At 42.2% G+C, this 21,398-nt stretch overlaps 1 protein-coding gene across 1 annotated transcript; it reads right to left on the bottom strand.

Moving 5' to 3' along the window:
- Positions 1-1,631: 1,631 nt before the first annotated feature.
- slc6a4a (solute carrier family 6 member 4a) lies at positions 1,632-14,948 on the bottom strand. Its single transcript, XM_029446318.1, has 14 exons — positions 14,798-14,948; positions 11,792-12,731; positions 10,311-10,445; positions 9,606-9,828; positions 7,724-7,862; positions 7,350-7,484; positions 7,085-7,188; positions 6,680-6,807; positions 6,365-6,477; positions 5,463-5,594; positions 4,442-4,541; positions 4,097-4,197; positions 3,803-3,970; positions 1,632-2,453 (listed from the first exon to the last, which is right to left on the bottom strand). The coding sequence occupies exons 2-14, from the start codon at positions 12,261-12,263 to the stop codon at positions 2,379-2,381; spliced, it is 2,025 nt and encodes a 674-aa protein (XP_029302178.1). The 5' UTR covers positions 12,264-12,731; positions 14,798-14,948; the 3' UTR covers positions 1,632-2,378.
- Positions 14,949-21,398: the final 6,450 nt, after the last annotated feature.

Raw genomic sequence — 21,398 nt, 5'->3', positions numbered from 1 at the left:
ATTTAAATGACAACAACCATCAGAGTAGAAATGAGTCAACATGACAGTTGTGTTTTATTTAGGCTGTGGGACGTCCTGCTTGTGCATGTCTGGGATACAGTTCTTGGGAGAATATGTTTGAGTAATCCTTATGAAAATGTTTGAGTGTGTTATGTCTGTATGTAGCATCCTGTATCAGTCTGGCTAGTGGAGATGTTAGATATTATGGGCTGTTGAGCATAATTTAGGCTTTGCATGTTTTCTGAATATCTGTTTGTATGTGTTCCCTTTCACAAGAGCTCACTATGATAAATTGCTTGAACATTGTTTTTTTTAATGTATTTCTTTATTAGTTATTAGTATAATCTCCTTGGTTTGGCACAATTATTAAGAAAAACGAAATAAATGTTATTTACTAAATACATTTACAACTTGTAAAGCAATACAGCTCTGGTCAGAAGTGTTTTATTACACTCCCATAAATCAAACTGTATTTCCTCTTTCAGTTTTGGAAGTATCTCAATTTTACATCCACAATATTTCATAGTGTCTTTCCGTAGATCCGATGAAGACGTCTGCTCTCCCGCGCATACTGTAAGTATTTTGTCATGTTCATTATGGATGTTGACACTGACAAATAAAAGAACCAAACGACAGAGGTTATTCATTTCCATATATCTTTATTATCTGTTATTTCCCATATATTTATATATCTTTATTCTATACAGGTGTATTTCTCAATACAGTCTTTTATTGACATACACAGATCTTACATAAGCTTGAGAGGTACAAGAGAGAGTGAGAGAGAGAGAGAGAGAGAGGCAAGAGGGAGTTTACTTCCTTCATAAGATATTTTGGCAGTTAACAAGACAACAGGAGATCACATTACAGACACACACACACACACACACACACACACACACACACACACACACACACACACACACACGCACACATCTGAAGTACGGTATACACACACACATCACAGCATGCACACATAAAAGGGGTTGAACACCTCGAATCCTTTTTTTCACAACCACCCAAACGTGCACCAACACACTAATCAAGGTGCACACAGACACAACAGTCAAGCCCACACAATAACTAAACGCACACACACTCTCACACATCCATGGAGAGAGGAGACAGGTATTCACAGATTACACCAAAACCAGACTGACTAGTAAATACACATGTAGATGTACAGTACTCGCCATATTTTAACTCCTGCTCCTACACACACTCTCAGAAACACACGCACAGGCACATGCGCATACACACACACACACCATTTTTTTTGGTAGAAAGTAAAGAGCAGTAATGCTGATTTTCAGACTATGCCAGTGATAATATGTTATTAGCTCCGATCCATATTTGGTTTTTATGACTGACAGTTATGCAGAATGTCACAGCGATTAAACACGGACCGTCAGCACTTTGTCATGTCACGTCGTGTTTGTGGTACTGACGTGTGGGAGGTCAGACTGATAGCAATTAAACATTACAAAATAAATACACATTTTATATTGCAGTTATAGAATGAATATTCTTGGTTGGTTCTATCTGTGATCCGTTTTTTTTTTTTTTTTTTTCTTCACTGGACATTATAACAGTCTTATTTTCAAACACACACACACACACACACACACACACACACCCACACACACACACACACACACACACACACACACTCACACTCGTCACTACCAGACAGTGCTTCACAGTGTAGGGAACTCATTGCAAATCCGTCGCTCGCCCAAGATGCCACCAAATAAACACAGGCTGACAGTCAACACAACATAACGACAGCTACGATATTGAAACATCTTTAGAAATATGAACAGAACAGATATCATATATTTGGCTTCAGTAACAGATACCTGAATTTTGCTACATATCAGAATGCATAACTTAACAGCATAATATGAACGCAACCGTAAAAGGCTGAGAGAGGATTGAAATGTAAATATTTAGCCTTTGCCAACTGACTTCAATGTGCAGTATCTGTAGTTTATTGTCTACGCGAGCAGAGATTGTATGATACTTTATATAATTGTATAAAATATGTATAACCTGAAGAAAGGTCGGTCTCTATGACTTAGGTGACACCTGTGAGTGGACAAATAGATGCTGAAGCTAAGCTCTCCAGAGATCTCCTGAAGCAGCATAAGGAACAAAACTAAAGCTAAATAAACTACTGCAGCCTGGATCCACCTAACACCAACACTTTTTTTTTATAGATCTTGGTGTGAGACAACTAAAAACAAGTGTAGGACATGTATGAAAAAGAGGCAAAGCCGGTGAAAGGTAGCCCCCTTGTCCTGTGGTTTTGCAGTTTGTCCAGAAGAGGGAGCTCTGTGTAGCTCGAGTGGCACCTTCTTTTAGGTCGTGCAGTTTGGTCAGACTGCGTTGGTGACAATGTAGTCTCTGTATTGGTCACCGCTGGGCACAGGCGTGATACTCTTCAACAGACGCTGTGGATACAAAGAAAGAGACAGACAAAAAGAAAAGTGAGTGAATTAAACGGATATAAACATTTGATCTGGAAACTGTTACACTACAAAGCAGGTCCAAATATTCTTCTGCCTCAAATCTCATTGCAGCAGGTTTTGAGTGAGCTGGTCTTTGGCAGACAGGAGCCATAATCCTTCTGAGGATCTATGAAATCAAATCAAATATTCAAGGATTGATGTAGACAGGTGTATTTATCCTGTACTGAATGTGTACACTATACATTGTTTTAGTATAAGACCCCGTAATGTCCAAACATGCCATTTATATGGATTATGAGAAATATCCCAACTATCGTTTTGGTCTATAACATATCCAACATATAATTATAATTTCCCCTGAGATTAGATTGATCAATTTTCTCCTTTTGATTCTAATTTTAAACACATTACAGAATCTAAGAGCAAGCATGGCATCCACACGTGAACAAACGTTACAGATGACAAACAAACAATCTCACTCTGGCTACAAAGAGACTCTCAAACATTTCGACCTCGCACGGCCTCATCTGTCCCCATGAGTTACACTGACAACCGTCTTCTCTCACACTCACGCGCACACAAAGAGCCCGACTCCTGTGTGTTGACAGTGTGTGTCGGTGGCTTTGTGTGCCCTGGCAACAATGTCAATACTGGACGTCTGTCTACCAGCCTCTTTGATGTCCTCCTACCTTCTGTCAACTCTAACAAAGGTTATTACAGGATAATAATGAGGATTATAATGGAGGCGTTTTGTATTTGTATTAATTATGTAAGTTACAAGCTTACTACAAAGAGCAAATACACACCTGGATATGTTAGGTAGGGCCCCACAGGAGCAAGAATTAAAGATCCCTTACTGGTTTAGTTTGTCATGCAGGGTGCTCCGATGCTAAAGCGCGGATTGATGACACAGTCTGCTTTAGATTTAACCTTTTTCCCCTCAAATCTGGCAACGTGACAGCCTACACATGCGTTGAAAAATGCAGACGTGTGTCTTTAAGTGTGAGGGGTGAGTGTTAGGTGTCTGTCATTAGGTTATGTGTCTGCATGCATGTTTAACATCTAAGTTGTCATGGCTTTGTTTCTTGGCTTTGCTTTGGCTTTCATCTCTGGCCTATGCCTCCTTCGTGCTCCTTTGATCCTGATCTCCAGTCATGTGTTCACTGCAGAGGGTAGACCCCGACTGTGCATGGAAAGGAAAGGAACAGAGGCAATCCCTGTTGTTGGAGAGGTGTCAGTGAGAGAACAAAAGGTCAGCCGGGGATGAAGACATGTGAGGAGGAGAACGAGAGGGATCATATAGAAGATGCACTTGACATCGAATGCTGTACCTGTTTGAATGTTCCCTTGGCATTAAGCAAGTAGTAGACCATATAAGCAGGCACACAGATGAATGAAGACACCCCGATGCAGTAGCCCAGGGCAGTGGTCCATGGTGGGAAGTGGTAGTTGAACAACCTGACCTCTGGAGGGAAGGCCAGGAAACTGATGATGATGAACTTCACACAGGAATAGGAACAAAATCAGAAGTTAGATAGAGACAAAGAGATGAATATGTAGGACGTATGTAATTAGATTAGAAGTAAAGGACTACTGTATGTGTAAAGAGTGTAAACAAGCCTCACAAGCAGAAAGCAGGGGCAGATGGCCACCCAGCAGATCCTCCAGAAACAACCCGGGTAGAAACCAAGCATGAGCTGGATGTCGTTACAGAAACGGTTGGTACCTGGAACACAAACACACAATCAGGACCCAAATATCAGATGAGCATCTTCTGTGTGACTGGAGATACTTAGACACAGAGCTGAGATCATAATAAATCAGCACAAGTTTCCAAATCCCTGTTCAAAAACAAACGCCAATGAGGATATAGTATAAGTGTCACCTTATCCAACCGACTTTTGCAGTCATTCACAATAAGATCGCAAATCATCCCCATCATCATCACAATCAAAGTCCCCCAAACTTGCCGTAGAACCAGGAAACGGCGATGACTTCAAGCAGGACCACAGTGATGACCGCAGGGCCTGTAGCATACTCCTCAAACAGCTTCACCACAAACGCTCCTCCCTGACACAGCAGACAAGAACGATAGAGAGAGAGCCAGAGAGAGAGAGAGACATAGACGAGACAAGAGACATAGACATAGACAGATAGAGAAACAGAAGAGAGACAGACGAGACAGAGACATAGACAGAGACAGAGAGAGAGAGATAGAGATAGAGAGAGAGAGAGAGACAGAGACAAGAGAGAAGAGAAGAGAGGAGAGAGAGACAGAGAGAGACAGAGAGAGACAGAGAGAGAGAGAGACAGAGACAGAGAGAGACAGAGACAGAGACAGAGAGAGAGAGAGACAGAGACAGAGAGAGAGACAGAGAGAGAGAGAGAGAGAGACAGAGAGAGAGACAGAGACAGAGACAGAGACAGAGAGAGAGAGAGAGAGAGAGAGAGAGAGAGAGAGAGACAGAGAGAGAGAGAGAGAGAGAGAGAGAGAGAGAGAGAGACAGAGAGACAGAGAGAGAGAGAGAGAGAGAGAGAGAGAGAGAGACAGAGACAGAGACAGAGAGAGAGACAGAGAGAGAGAGAGAGAGAGAGAGAGAGAGAGAGAGAGAGAGAGAGAGAGAGAGAGACAGAGACAGAGAGAGAGAGAGAGAGAGAGAGAGAGAGAGACAGAGAGAGAGAGAGAGACAGAGAGACAGAGAGAGAGAGAGAGAGAGAGAGAGAGAGAGAGAGAGAGACAGAGACAGAGACAGAGAGAGAGAGAGAGAGAGAGAGAGAGAGAGAGAGAACTTCTTTAAAGCTATTTGCAAATGACTCTTACACAGGAGGCTTCATCTGAAAAGTCTAACACTATTTAATTGTTGTCAGTCAGGTGGGATACATAATAGATATATCTCTGATGTTAAACAATTTTCAAATCTAATTGATTGTGCGTGATGTTTAGGAGCCATTTTGATAGTAACCTGGGCGTCGTGCGGTTATTTAACTTACATATGTGAGTGTGGTGAGAGACCCTAGGAAGCAGACGCACACCAGGCCGAGGACAAACCATTCTCGTCTCTTAGCGAGGACATGAGGGAACTCATCTAACATAGCTGTGATCACCCCCTCCAACCCTGCAAACTGGAGACCGGATGAAAGAAAAAGAGGCAGAAGATGAAGAAAAGTTATCTAGAAACATTAAACTGCACATCAATCTGTATGAATCTTAATGTTATGTGTTGCTAATCAGCTGTTTGATCTAATTAATAATGAATCCAGCAGTGGTATGACACTCGTTTGGCAATCCACAGTACACGCGGCTAAAAAACATGTGCCTTATGCATCCTATCCTGAGCACAATGACAACAACAAAGAAATGAAGGTACAAAAGTTATGCAGAGCCAACATGAATCCAAGTACAGCGACACGTTTTGTAGTAATATCCTCAGCCATAAAATCGAGGAGCATAGCAACACCACTGCTGATTCCACACTGATTATCAGTACGTGATAACAGCCGCGGGTCTCTCCAGCTGGCTGCCTCAGGGCAGATAAACACAGGCTCATGGAGACAAGATCGCCACACAACGGTAATATGAAAGTCCTATCACATTGTTTTCGTTGACTGTTATCCAAAATGCAACAGCGAGGACAAATAATACCCAACACCTTTATGGAGCAACGAGTACAACAGGGAAACACAAGTCAAACAGAACAAGGCATTCGCCTATATGACAAGGCAAATATGAAAGCTCTGTGTCGAGGTTCGAGAGAACACACGAGAGCCGGGCACTGTGCAACGAAAGAATTAGGGAGATTACAACAAGGAGAGAGGAACGCGTGAGGACGCTAACAGAACATTGACTTTGGTGTCTTAACTTTAGCACGGAAATGAGTAATGAACAAACTAACCGTGCTATCCAGACCCAACATAATGATCATGAGGAAGAAGATGATGGAAAAGAAAGTAGCAGCCGGCATATTTGCTATGGCTTCCGCATAAATAATGAACAGCAGACTGGGACCTGGAAAGGAGAAAGAGAGGCAGGTTAAAAGAGTTTATCTCATTCATCCGCACAACTGCATTTCTGTGCAGAACTACTAATGTGTGCTTCATTCAACATTCACTCATTCAGATGAATTCAAGCTAGGATGCATTGTGTTTTTCCCCCTGATGTGAGACTGAGTAAAGAATGATGTGTTTGGGATTGTGTGTTTTTTCTCTACCAGCATCTTTAGCCACGGCATCAACATCCTGCTGCCTCATCTCAGCCATGTAGCCCAGCACGGTGAAGATGACGAAGCCAGACAGAAAGCTCGTCAGACAGTTCACAGAGCTGGTGACCAAAGCATCTCTGAGATGGAGAAAGGAAAAGTTTAGATGGAAGAAAGACGACAAAGTTAGACTTGTTACACTGCTGGAACCTTTGTGATAAACTGTAGGCAGGTTATTCATCCACCTGTGTAGATGGAGGTTGACGCATATATTTATAGATCCTTCTATTAAACATGTTTCTGCAGAAATGTAGCTTTGGTAAAGTGGAAAAGCCCCCTGAAGTAGCATTTGGCTCGTTAAGCAGGTAGGTTTTATTGTGAAGTTTAATTAACTGTGGGTTCAGGAATAGTTCTCACTTGTAGCAGTTGTTGTGAAACGGGTTGTAGCTGGCAAAGGCAAGGAGCACGCCAAACCCTGGACCCAGGGAGAAGAAAATCTGAGCTGCTGCATCGATCCACACCTGAGAGAGAGAGAGAGAGAGAGAGAGAGAGAGAGAGAGAGAGAGAGAGAGAGAGAGAGAGAGAGAGGGGATGAAAGGTTAAACGATTTAAGTTTGTACAAAGATAATAGCAACCCTGATCATTTGAGCTGAGATATCAAAGATGGCACCGACTGACTTACTGTCGTGCTGAGCAGTTTCTGCCAATCAGGTTTAAGATAGAAGACTACGCCCCTCCAGGCCCCTGGCAGAGTGGCCCCACGGATGAGCAACACCAGGAGGACCAGGTAGGGAAAGGTAGCAGTCACCCAAACTACCTAAAAGAGGAAATACTGTTCAGTTTCCTGTTCGCAAACTCTTATGTTCAGTCAGAAATAGCAGCTGATATCCGGTCATACTCAATAATCACTGTTTGCCTGCGTTTCTAACCAACTGTTCCACCCATGATGATGAATGATACTGAGGGTAAAGAGATGACAGCTTCTCTGGCTCCATCAATCCATCCATCCAGTCTAACTGACATCCCCATTAGCCATGCAGGCGCCCTTTCGGTTACCTTTCCAGACGTCTTGACTCCTTTCCAGATGCTGAAGTAGACGATGGTAAAGATGAAGAGCAGGCAGAGGGCCAGCTGCCAGCTGACAGAGCCCAGCTGGTGCAGACCTGGGGAGAGGTGGACCTGCAACACCTGGCGACTGGAGGGAGGAAACCAGGCAGGAGGGATATTGTGATTGAGAGGTGAGGACGAAGGGAGTGACAAGGCAATTGCATACAGTAGAGAGATGACATAAGAGGAGATTACAGGAGATATAGGGGGTCATGAAAATCAGTATGGGGAGGAAGAAGAGGAGCGGAAGGTACAAGGGCAGGACGAGAATGTGGAGAATAACAAGAAGGGACAGAGACGATAGGGTGGTGGGCAGAGGGGATGTTGGGAGATTTGGAAAGCAGAGGAAAGGGATAGCACAGGGAAGGAAGGAGATGTGATAGAAAGGAGCAGCAAGAAATCAAATAAACACCAGAAGTTCAGCAAAAGTATAGGAAGGGTATAATCTCTTCGAACAATATGAGAATGATAAAGCCCTGACAAATACACACACATACATGATACATACAGATTTAATGAACAGTAAGGGAAACAATAAAGAGAGCCTCGACTGAAATCGCAGTTTACAAAAGCAAAAGTGAAAAAAAAGTATTACAAGGCAAAAAAAAGAGAGAAGGAGGCTGAACTGAGCAGAGGTTAACATCTGGTCACAGGTTAAGCACACAGAGAGAGAGAGTCGATAAAACAGAGACGTGATTTATGTTGAAAACAGGAAATTCTGGCGCCAGACTGAGTCGCGGAATTTGTTACTTTAAAACCTGTATTAGGAAAAGTCAACTACGGATAAACCCTGAATCTGTCTCAGTGGACCGACAGGCACGGTTGAGGGAGCAGCTGATAAGACTGAGCCAGTAGACTGTAGAGTCCCAAAGCAGGGAGAAATAAGAAAGACACAGCTCCAGTCAAATAAATATTTAACACTTAGATGATCATAAATAATCAGTTTACATCCCATGTCAGAAAAGTTCTAATTAAATAAGAAAGCTTGTTTGTATCTTTCTTTCAAACCTGCTTCTTTAACTAAAGGTTCATATGTTTGGCCTGCTAACTTTCAAACATGTCTGCTCACAACAAAGTTCATACAAAAGAATTACATATATTACTAATACTTTTCTTTAACTGAGCCCTGATTATCTACACATTGATGTCGATGCTGAATATATCATTTATGCAGCTATTTAATACATAAAAAATAAGCTTTTAACACACATTCAAGCAGTAATACGATTATCGTTCTGTTTCGCCGTTACACCGCCGCTCCACTTCTCATCCTGAGATTTCACTGGGATTTGTTCGCAGGCTTTCCTGTCGTTCAATCATCATCTAAGCTGAATTATATTTAAACCGCCTTAACTGTTTTATATCTTTGTCATTTGAGTTTAAGCAGCTTCTCTGCACCTACACCACCCTCCACCCTCCACCGGTGTCAAGGCCCTGTCTATGGCTCACTAGGAGGAGCTCAGATTGACGGCTATTTATAGAGCTCTATCCACATAAATCTAATAGACAGAGTCAACGCCAAAGTCTATCAAATAAAGCTTGTTGTTCACAGAGTATGCTGCTCCTGTATCCTGCACGTCTAATCACCTCAGATGAGATCAGTGATTCTCATTGTGAAATTCTGGTAACTTCTTCCTGCTGTGTCTTCACAACCTGAAATGCATGTGAAAACTCTAGATAGAGTGATGGTGGTAAATCTGCCAGCGCACTTAAACACCAGAACCAGCCCTGTAATCACTCTCTGGAAGCCATCCTCCCTCTTTAACTTGACGTCTCCCTCCTGTATAACTCTCCCCCACTACGCCTCTACATCCGACTTACATGCACTTACGTATAGAACTCCTCGGCGGGGGAGGTGGAGGAGTTGGACCACGATACATTGTGGTCTGTGGACATGTAGTGGTTACAGTTGACCGTGTTCCAGCTGTTGGTGCAGGTGGTCCAGGGCAGGGTCGGCCGAAATGATGCCAGTAGATAGTACAAGGCCCAGGCCATGATGGTGTTGTAGTAGAAAGCGATGTAGAGGGCTATGATGCAGATGGCAAAGCCGATCCCTGGAGGAGTGGAAAAGAATGATCGTTAGCGGGATGATTATCTTGATCATAAACTTCCCATTTACGTTTAACTAAAAAATGTGAAGTGTGTGGCACCAGACGGTCACTCCTTGAAGATACATCAGTGGTGACATTTCTGAACAACAACAACCAACATACTATCACATGTCTGAGCTATCTGGCATTTGGCATGGAAATGTGACAATTTCCATAACAGAGAGTCAGTATCATTAAATGTACAAGGCGCTGGGGATGCTCTTCAAGGAAACTGTACTGAGGGGGGGACAAGGAGGTTAAATGAGCTGTCTCTCAGGCTCTGACGGCTCGACACTGTCCTTCTCCATCTCTTTTGCTCACCTACTGCCAATTTTCCTGTTAGTAAGAGCTGCTCTCTCCTGTTCCCTTCTCCCCTTTTAATCCAAGCTATTGCTATTAAGTCATTTCTCCATCTGCTCTGTTTTCTCTCCACTTCTTTCTGTTACCTTTGAAGATGGGGCAGATGTGTTTCCAGATGGAGATGCAGCCGCTGCGGTGGAACTGGCCGAGAGCCAGCTCCATGTAGAAGAGAGGGACGCCTCCAAACACCGCCATCAACAGGTAGGGCAGCAAAAAGGCACCTGGGCAGAGACACAAGGACGGAGGACATGGAAGACATTTTGGGTGAGAGAGGGAGAACAAGGGTTGGGAACAGGGGTTGAGATAAGGAACAAGTCGGGAGAGAGGGGGAAACACAAATACGGGGTTTGATGTGTAGAGGAGGGGAAAGTGAGAGGGGAATAATTGGACGAAATAAAGAGTTATGGACTAACAATAAAAAATCAATTACACTCTTGAGAAACGCTACTCGTTCACACTCCATCTGTAATCTCAGAAGGCCTCTAAATACCTCTCAATCTACAATAACCAAGAACATTAAAAAGCACTCTGTAAAAAACATGAAATAGTTTAAGTACTCCACCGTTTACATAACCACGGTCCATTCAAAAACAACAGTGTGTGCTCGCCCAGTTTCATATAACTCTCCATTTAATTTTATGTGGAAACACACAGTAAGAGGGTCATTTTGTTTATATTCTACAATGACAAATTAGTACTACTGCAGTGTTGGCTGCTAAGTAAGGAAAGTATAAAAATGATGAAGGCCAAACACTGAGACGCAGCAGGAGGGCAGTCAAATCTCACACACATCTTTTTCCATTTTCCTTCTTTTGTTTTAAATCTGATTATCAACTTATTTTTATGTGCATGTGTGCATTTGTGTATGTGGGTCGGTGTGTGTCAAAGCAAAGCAAAAAAAGATAAGGGTTGATTGAGCAGCTGCCTGGGAGACAGGTTATTAAGCATGGAGAAAGAGACTAAAGGCGTTCTCATAAAAACCACAATTAATACTGTTGCCTCTATCAAGTGTCTCCCAGTCGCCATCTCTACCTCGCTCTGTGAGACACACACAGAGCACAGGAAATTGCAAAGATTTTATTATTGCAAATTCAATAAAAGTAGAAAGTGAGGCCCTGTTTGCCTGCAAGGTGAGGATTGTGTAGTAACAGAGCGCAGGCGGACCACACAGACTTTGTGAACACATAAGCCTACCTCTTTGTACCTTAGCAATGAGCTGAAGTGCTTTTTGTAAACACGTATGCTATCTGCAGCATTCCTTATACGTCTACGCCCTTTTGTATTTATCCGTTTGTTTTGCAGAAATGATGATGTACCAGACATAGTCTGCTTCTATCTCCAACCTCAATGATGGAAAAGGTCAGTAAACTGACTTAATTCATCTGCTACATACTGGATGTTGCAAATTATTACTATGATTATTGTAAATGTGTCGTATACGCTGCGGTACAGACGACGCCAAAGAGCCAAACACTCTGTTTACTCAAGCACGTGATCTCCTGTACGTTGATATCCAACCCAACACATTCCCCATCTTCCTCTTCCCCAACATCTTTTGCCTCCTCACCTCCTCCATTTTGGTAGCAGATGTAAGGGAAGCGCCAGACGTTTCCCAGGTCCACAGCGTAGCCGATCACAGAGAGCAAGAAGTCCATCTTCTTGCTCCAGGTTTCTCTGGGCCTCTCCAAGCTGGTTTGTTGGACCACCAGAGTCCTGAGGCCTCCCAGCGGCACTGAGGACCCGGTGCCTCCTCCAGGCCCAGTGGCCGTACCTCCAGAGCAAGCTGCGCTCCCCGGGCCCTCCTTGGGGCTTTGAGGGGTGGATGTGGTGAAGCCATTGGACACCTGCTGTCCAGAACCGGAGGTCAGGCTCTTGGTTCCTTTCTCTGCAAGACCATCAGCCAGCATCAGTCGACCATTTTCCTGCTGTGTCCCCTCCTCTTCTCCCCCCACCTGCTCGTTCCCTTTCTCCCTCTGTCCCTCATTCTCCCCTTTGTCCGTATTCAACATGGTCGTCAGCATCATATTTTTTTTCTCCATTGGGTCGTGTTGATGTCGGTGTTGGCGAGGCGGTTAGGGGTGGAGAGAGGTTCTCAGTGACGATGAAGGGAATGTGGCACTGCTGTCTGATATGGCGCCCATTAGGGGAACAGAGGGGTTAGGAGAGCGAGGGAATGGCCCAGCGGTGATGTGTAGTGACAGATTTAGCAGAAAACGGGATTGTCCTTGGACAGGTAGAAGAGATGGGGAACAGGAGAGCTAAAAAAAACTAAACAAAAAAGAGAATGGGGCCAGATTGAGGGGAGGTGCGTGTACGTCAGAGAGATCTGAGATGTGTAAGAGTCTGTTGAGCAAGAAGGAATACGAGCAGGCAGCTAGGACAGACAGAGGAGGGTATACGAGAGGAGAGATGTGTTTGAACAGGATGTGGCCAGCGGAAAAGTTACAAGAATCTTGGATCTTCTCCACAAACTGCTTGTCCTCTGAGACGCTCAGTAATGGGGCAAACTGCAACACACAGAGGGGAAATTCACAGATAAGACACAGGAAAGAAGTTATTCAGCTCCAAATGACTTCTGAGTGATTATCTACCCATTATGTAGATTATATCAAATGTGTCTCTCTACAAGACTTGAGCGCCTGAACTATGACAATGAAATACAGTATCAGGTCTGGTCGAATATGCTTTACCTAAAACATACATTGTTGAAGACGTGGAATATATTTCAAAGTCCTTAAAAAAAAATGGTAGAAATTGAGCGGACTGCGGTGGGGTGGACTCATTCCACGCTAACTCTTAGTTGCATAACCTGTTTCAACGCTTATCTAATCAAAGCTGGAACAATTAGAGAGTATACACACGCAGCCGCGGCACTTTTGAAGGCAGGAAACACGAGAGAAAATCTGGAAAGACAGAAATCTCAAGTGTCGACACATAAATTATTAAAGCAAAGAATTCTACATCAGTCAAATATAAATGTTATTTGCTCAACAGGTTTTCCCTCGTCCCTCGTGTGTGGTGACATGCACTAAGCAGACAACAGATTAATAATGAACAATCAATATTAATAATTTAACTCATGACTACTGAACTATCTTTAAATAATACATTCAAACAAGACTACTTCAAAAGTATATGTTTGACTATATTCAATGAGTACGCATACAATCAGACTTAGATGTTGTTTTAGATGATTGTTGTAAGATAATGCATCAAATTTAACGCCGCTATTTCTTAATTAAATGCACAAATATTGATAAATATACTTGAATCACAGGACTTCTGTGGAATTGTGCATCTACATCATTGTGCAGATCGAGATGTATCCTGTGTGAATATGTAGTTTTGCACATGTTGTGCATTATGTGAGAGGGAAATGAGACAAAGCTAAATATGAATTGAGATTTAAACTTAACTCATACTAAGTAAAAATTGTTTTACAGCTGCTTTCGTAAAGAAAAACTTCATTTTTTTCTTTAGTTTTACTCTTTGCAAGATGGAAGACTATGCACTAGGCTATGTACGGATATAAAAATATCTTTAACATTGACAACAAATTACACTTTGAAACACTTGAAAATGACTCAACAAACTCTTTCACATGAGTCGAACGGAGAGAGACGTTTAAAAGTGAATTAGTTTGTTTATAATGTTAACTCAATTACTAATGGGTGCCAGAATATAGGAAGACTCAATTCACATGGAACGCCATTATCGTAAGAAATTCACTCCGCACTAACTATCTGACCACGACGCCGAGATCCTGCCGTGTACCTGGACTCTGAGGAAGGAAAGAAACACTGGCTGACCTTCCGTTCAACAAACCACACACTCTTATGTCCTGATGAAAGTTATTCATCACGACAATGAGCTCATTTCCATCTGAATCCTCAAAACCGTCAAAGAATACAGCACGCGCCTCCTGGCCGACAAGAGCGGTTTGAGATGCTTTAGGAGCTTAAACTTTACGGGAATCCGACAATCTCTACTTGAAAGGAAAAATTAGGATAAAGTCGAAATTCCAATCAGTGAAAAATATTATCTTCTGGACGATACTTTACTCGGGGATATCTATGAGGCACACAATGTTTCAGCTGTCACACAAACACACAATGGTGAACGGCTTGGTGATACTATGTCTGACCTGCATGTGCGTACAATTAATCCCAGTCTGAAAACAACACATGAAGAAGAAACACATAATTCAAGTTAATTAAGTTTGAAAACTGTTTTTTTTCCAGGTTCCGTTATTCAAAGAACAACTGTACAGAAGGACACTGTGGCATAAACTATCACAAGTCATTACGTGATATCAAAAAAAAAAAATGTTCTCAGCGTTCCACTAAGAAGACTTTAATAAAGAAAGAGTAAGATGATAACATCAAGATTTAAGCAAAGATAAACTGGAAGAGGAAGCGTGAGGAAAATACTAATGATCCATAATAAAACATCCCAAATTAAAAATGTAGACTCTCTTTTATCGTAGTGAACGCTATTTAATCTTTAAATAAAGGATTAAAATAAACAGCAAAGTGAAGACATTATCCCAACTCGCATGCATCCCATACATTACCTTAAGAGATGGTAAATGAGGAAAAGTAGAACCTGTGGCGGCTACAAGATTCTCAAACAGTGGCAGCAACTTCTACACAAAACTTAAAAGAATCCTGTGGTGTTGCAAAAACTTGCCAGAGATACAGCATGCACTAGCACATCAGCACACAGTGTTTGCCCATTGAGCTCTCAAACCTCTCTCATTTCTCTCTCTCTCTCTTTCTCCCTCCCTTGTTGTCCCTCTCTCCCTGACTTGTAACCACACACACTTACACACATGCTGCGTTCAGAGACGCACAGCCGCTCAGACATATGCAGAGATGGATGCATGCGCTCACACAGAAGATACTGGAGAGACGTTATGCAAGCACAGACATGCACGCTTTGAAGCTCGGTTTGATAAATACAATAACAACGCAAACTGCACTAATGAACTGTAATGCAGATCTGACACAGCGCGGTCATTAAAGCACACACACACACACACACACACACACACACACACACACACACACACACACACACAGCTGACAGGGGAAGTCCTACCCTTGAGTAGCTGTGGCCAACGTGTGGCTCTGTGTGCTACATGTCACAGTCACACACACACACACACACACACACACACACACACTGGTGAAGCCCTGCAGGGGTTCTCACACTCCCTCTTCTTCCATTTCTTCCTCCCTAGCTCATTATGCTTTAACTTTCCTCTCATCTGTCAATCTTTGGTCCCCTCCCTCCATTTTTTTCTTTCAAGTTATTTCCTTGTGTCATCACACACACCTGCTATAGAGAGATTAGACTTTTTCTGCTTTGACCCCCGTTGCCCAGTGTTTTCAGGTCCTGTTCTACAGCAGTGCGTGCATCCAATCCAGATATTACATTTATTTTGTTAAAAGATCTTTAAATATTTTGATCAATTTACAAGCTGACATCAGTGTGTTTAAAATGTGTAACAGAGCTTTAGTAATAACAACATACTCTACACACTATATTAGAACATTACGCTTGCTGCTGGAGTTATTGAAAGGTCAAGTGTGTGTGTGTGTGTGTGTGTGTGTGTGTGTGTGTGTGTGTGTGTGAGTCCCTGAATCATCTTGCTTACTGCACTCAGTGCAAGGCTGTGGGAGTGCTGGGCAGCTCCCAGGTCTGACTGCATGTCATGCAACTACACTCCCACGGGTTATTTAAACAAAAGCAATTTAAGCATATTGCCTGCTGAAGTATAGTTTCAATACTTAGTTGTTTCATATCCTTATTAAACTGCTACTAACTGTCACATAGAACAGCAAAAGCTTTGTAAAACAACTGTATTATTCAGTTCAATTAAACTCTTCCTCACACATATCCGTGTTGCATAAACTATATTTACACAGTTAAGTAAGAGCAATGCTAAATTGCCATTTAAGAAATAATTAATACATTATAAAGTCTCCCTATCATGAACTGTATATCAGCTCATGCACATTTGCTTCTGAAAGCCCCACGAGATCCTGAAAGGCGCCTGCTCAGTGTATCTTTTACTCTGAAACAAGTCATAAAGCTTTGGGCTCGACGCCAGCTTCTGTAATTTAGCTGCTTTTAAACACAGACCAACATCCTGTAGTCTCGGTTCAAGACGTCAGGAATGGTTGAGAAGAAATAATGTGCTTATCGGAGTCTGCTTTGGCAACTCTCAGGGGGTTTCCTCAATAGTTTTGGACTTGTGACAAGTTAAAAAATAACAAGACTAAGAAATCAGCTCAATGTATGTGCAGTATCTCTCTGGAGGATCCGTCTGTCTGGGTGTCTGTCAATATATCTGAGTTTACATTTGAGAATTTGAACTTATCAGAGCTCTCTGGTGGACAAACCATGTAATGGAGAAACTGTTTACCTCAAATTACATTTTGCATTTCTGTACTTTTTTGTTACCTATTGGCCGACCTTTCCGCTGACACTGATCTGTAATCAGCTAATATTGGTGTATACACTCAACCACACATACAGGAGCACGTTCACTCACTCACACACCCACACTGAATCACACACAGAAACATCTAACCAAACCTTACCAACCCGACAAAAACAATATTTGTTATTGGGTCCTAATGTATGATTCTTGTTCTGTTCTTTAGGTTTTCTACGGCGCTCCACACGTGTGAGCTACACTGTCCCATGCCCACCTGACATCAGGCCAACTTGAGCCTTGGCTAATTGAAAAATAAACAGCGCAGGCAGACATGGGAAGAAGAAAGTTTCTAGTGCATTAGTTTGCTCGTGTGAAAGCCTCTACACTTCTGCCACATCTGCACAAACAACACTGCACTAGTCGGGGGAACTTGTAGTACTTTAGGAGGAAACTACTCCCAGGAGAAAAAGAAAAACACTTTGGGCTTTTACACGTCCCAGATTGAGAGGCAGTCGGATACATTGACATGCAAACACATTTTAAGTGGCAAATGGTCAAGACGTGCACACGGTAACCTGCCCTGCAGGAGACATGTATCCGTTTGCTGTGCGGCGGCTGCACAAGACGTTGTAAATGTGGGAAATGTTAATGTGGTCATTAAGAGATTTTGACTAGTTTTGTTTCTACCATGTAAAATCAACCGACAACCAACAGACTGAGCTCAAACCAAGTTGTCATGCAAGTGAAGGACTTTCCACAGCATGTTCAACCTTTACTTGTTTTATAGCTGCTACGTAACAGACGAGATGCTGTCGTTTATTGTCATTGTTTGTTGTTGTACTCCCGTTCTCGCCATCTATCTTACAGTTTCAGATTCATAAAGCCCCCACCTTGATTTCTCTCAGCTTTGTCATTATTTTCAACATCAAATCCCGACATTACTGTAACATCTTCCCTTTATCCTAGTGAGTACATAGTATTAGTGTAACCTCCTCTGCGTATAAACATATCGCAATCCAATAAAGTTCTCCGAGCCAAGAGAAGACGCACTGAGCCGAAGATATTTCACAAGCACAACGAAGACTCGTCTACACACTGAGAAGTTGTGATGAAGACAGCTTTCTGCAGATGAAATGCTTTGTGTGTCTTCAGTGACACCTTGGTGACAGTCGGATGGTCTGAGATAGATGATGTGTGTCACTGGCAGAACTGCAGGAATGTTTGAAAGGCACAAGGAGTAAGATTACTTTGCTTCAGTCTGGCTAGTTAACGGGCATATGTGTGTCCAGACGAGACAGTTTTGCAGAGCTTCCTGAGCTTCCGACTCAGACGACACCGATTATAGCGTCAGACGGAGCAGAACAGAGCCCCGGGGGAGGGGGCAGAGAAACGCCCAGAAACGTCCCGAACACAGCAAAATGAAATGTCACGCTGGGGGTCATAAAGGGGAAATAAAGAAATGGGCAGCTAGACAGGAGACTGCCGTAATACTACCTATAACAAAGCAAAGCACACCTCAGTGGCTTGATATCGTACTTATGTCTTATGACATGAACTCTGCCTTGGATGGACCAGCATCCTTCACTATAGTGACGTGCAGCCACTACAAATAAAGACTAACTAGATGGTATCCAAGAACAGATTACAGGGCAGGTGGTTGCTGATCTGAGGGTTCAAATACTACAAGCATGAAGTGCAAGTACAGAAAGCATTACATAATACTGTGGAGTCACATAAGCAGTGGTGGAATGTAACTAAGTACATTTACTCAAGTACAGTTTTGAAGTACTTGGATGGAATACAATTTCCATTGTATGCTAGAGGCAAATATTTTATGTATAAATAACTTTGCAGATTTAGATTAATACAGAATAATCAAATATGATGCATTATTATAGATTAGCTACGCAGCATTATATAAAATAATTAAAATGAGCTCTACTTTAGCAGCAGCAGCGTTAAAGTGATAAACACATCAAAACATAAATAATTCAGTAATATCATATTATTCTTAAATAGGTGCATAATGAGTACTTTTACTTTGTGTATGTTTTATATTAAAGTATTACTTTGATCCGAGTACTTCCTCCAGCACTGAAGCTCGGTTGTCAAACGCTGGAGCATTTATTTGCACAAGACATCACAGTTCTCAAAAAGCAAAGCTGGCAATGTGACATGACACGTCTTCAGACAGAACTAACAGCGACGATGAGAAACATACATCATGAGGAAACACGTTATTGCTCTTTGGTGTCCGATGATTTTGAAATGACGCTAATGGTTATAGCATAAAGCCAGGTGCGTTGGAAAGATATTCTCCACGCCACTTTAACCTCCTTAATTATTTGAGAAATTATTATTAGAGCATATGTACTGTAAATATTCTGGAAGTATTTACTTTCCCCGATAGATTTCTGAGAGGATACAGAATACAGAGCTTTCATTCAAAAAGAGTCAGAGGCATAACCTGTGGGCGGTTGAGGGTTATAACTTGCGTTGTGTTCATTATTTTGGGATTTCATGAAAAGTGAAAGACTTTAAGCTCCCGCTTTGTGCACCGAGTGAACAGTGGGGGCTGACTTGTGAAACACTTGTATAAAAATAGCATTTAAAAAGTTACAACCACACACAATTCTATTTCGAGTGTTAGCCAACATGAACACAGACAGATATACAGTGGATGGATCGATAGTGTCAAACAGAAAGCGGTTATATGATGTCCTTATCGTAGATAAAACAAACGTTCAAGTATCCTGCTATAGAGGACATATTCTTTCTTTCATTTAATACTAAGAGTAACTACAGCTTTCCTTTAGTCACAGTGTAAAACAACAAGAATTTGGATTTGAGATCATATCTGTGCATATTTGAACACACATTCCAAATTTCGACTTGCTTGATTTAAACCTCTTTACCCCGTTTAGGGGAATAGAGCGTACGCCAGAGCACGCTCTTTGCAACATTAAAACATAAAATATCCCTAATTAAATTGAAAGAATCTGAAAGTTTCTAATTTGTTCCCAAAATCTCAGATTAAAATCAGTTTTTTGAACACCTATGGAAATAATACACATGAAATGTTATTAATTCATCAATTAAAAATCTCACACAGAAAAGAAAACACAGCTCTCACCTTACCTTGATGCTTTTAGCATGACAGCTTGTGTTGTCCACGGAGCGTCTGGTCATCTAGTGTCCAACAAGTCGCCTATCAACGCAATCTAAACCCAATCACACAAATCACACATGCCTGGGCTTACAGCAGGCCGTATTCTGCTCTCCCTGGCTTAAGACGCAAACACACACACTCAAGCATGCGTGCACCCACTCACACATATGCTCTCACCCGAACACACACACTGAGCTTTAGAAAAGGATCCCAGCTCCTAATCCAAGACTCCTTGATGCATATTTATAAGAGGACCAAAGAGGAATAAGAGGGGAACTCAGGCACATAAATTATGTTACAAAATGTAGAAAACCAATGAGGTGAGAGATTTACATTATGAAGTGTGTGAGAGACATTATATGAGTCCCAGACTCTCTGTGTCATGGTCTAACTAACCCATTTACAGCCACTCGCAACCTACTGGGCCAAAAGGCACCATGCCAGGTAGTACCGTCAGTCTACTTAGCCTTCATTGTGTGCGTGTACGTGTGTGTGTGTGTGTGTGTGTGTGTGTGTGTGTGTGTGTGTGTGTGTGTGTGTGTGTGTGTACATAGAGAGAGATTGAAGAGATATAAAAGAGGGCAGTCTGGGTTAAGGCAGACTACACGGTCACCCTCATGTTGACAGTAAATTATAATCAGTGCGTCCTCTTTCCTTCTGTCGCACCCAAACACACACACACACACACACACACACACACACACACAGCGTCCAGTCTAACCTTCTTGGTAAAAGCCAGCCTGTGTGAGTGTTGAACGTCATTCCAATCAGCATCAGCTGAAGTACTAGGTTAATCCTCATTGCAAAACACACAAATCCACACACACACACACACACACACACACACACACACACACACACACACACACACACACACACACACAAATGAAAAGGGGAAGAAAGAGAAAAAACGATGGAAGAGAATAATGAGACCAGGTGTGTGATGAACAGTCCTGGATGGTTTAACTCTGGGCTAATTCCTCCGGTCTGACACAAACATGGAAACTATCAGAAGACTCATTTTTGACGTCAGGACTCATAAGCCACGGTGAACGGGTTCAGAAGTTCAATATCCTGCTGTGTCCTGCATACAATGGTCTACCTGAAAACACATCCACAATAAGCTTCTTCTGCCTCAGAGAAAGACACGTGAGGACCGCTGTGTAGGCTGTTTAAACATCGCCTCCATGAATACCAGGATGTTTGTTATACTGGTGACCTGCTCACTGATCTTTTACAAGCACAAATTCCTTTTCATGTCCAAATATCAACAAAGATTTACTGTTCACAGATATTAATAGAGAACAGTGTCCTGACATTATAGTGACAAGCACAATGCGTGTTCTGTAGATGCTTCACAATAAAAGTCTTCATCAAGCTTTGCCATAGGATGCTTTAACTTTGAAATACGAGCAGCAGGACGGGCTCGCTTTAAATCAGCAGCAGGAGTCACATGTTGGTATTTGAAGCTAATGTACTTACAAGATCCTTGTTGTATCCTCATGATTGTTTGCACTTATTGTAAGTTGCTTTGGACAAAAGGAGTCAGCTAAATGAAAT

Source organism: Cottoperca gobio, chromosome 13 (assembly GCF_900634415.1).
Source record: "Cottoperca gobio chromosome 13, fCotGob3.1, whole genome shotgun sequence".
Taxonomy (NCBI): domain Eukaryota; kingdom Metazoa; phylum Chordata; class Actinopteri; order Perciformes; family Bovichtidae; genus Cottoperca; species Cottoperca gobio.
This window is presented reverse-complemented; position numbering and strand designations above follow the sequence as displayed.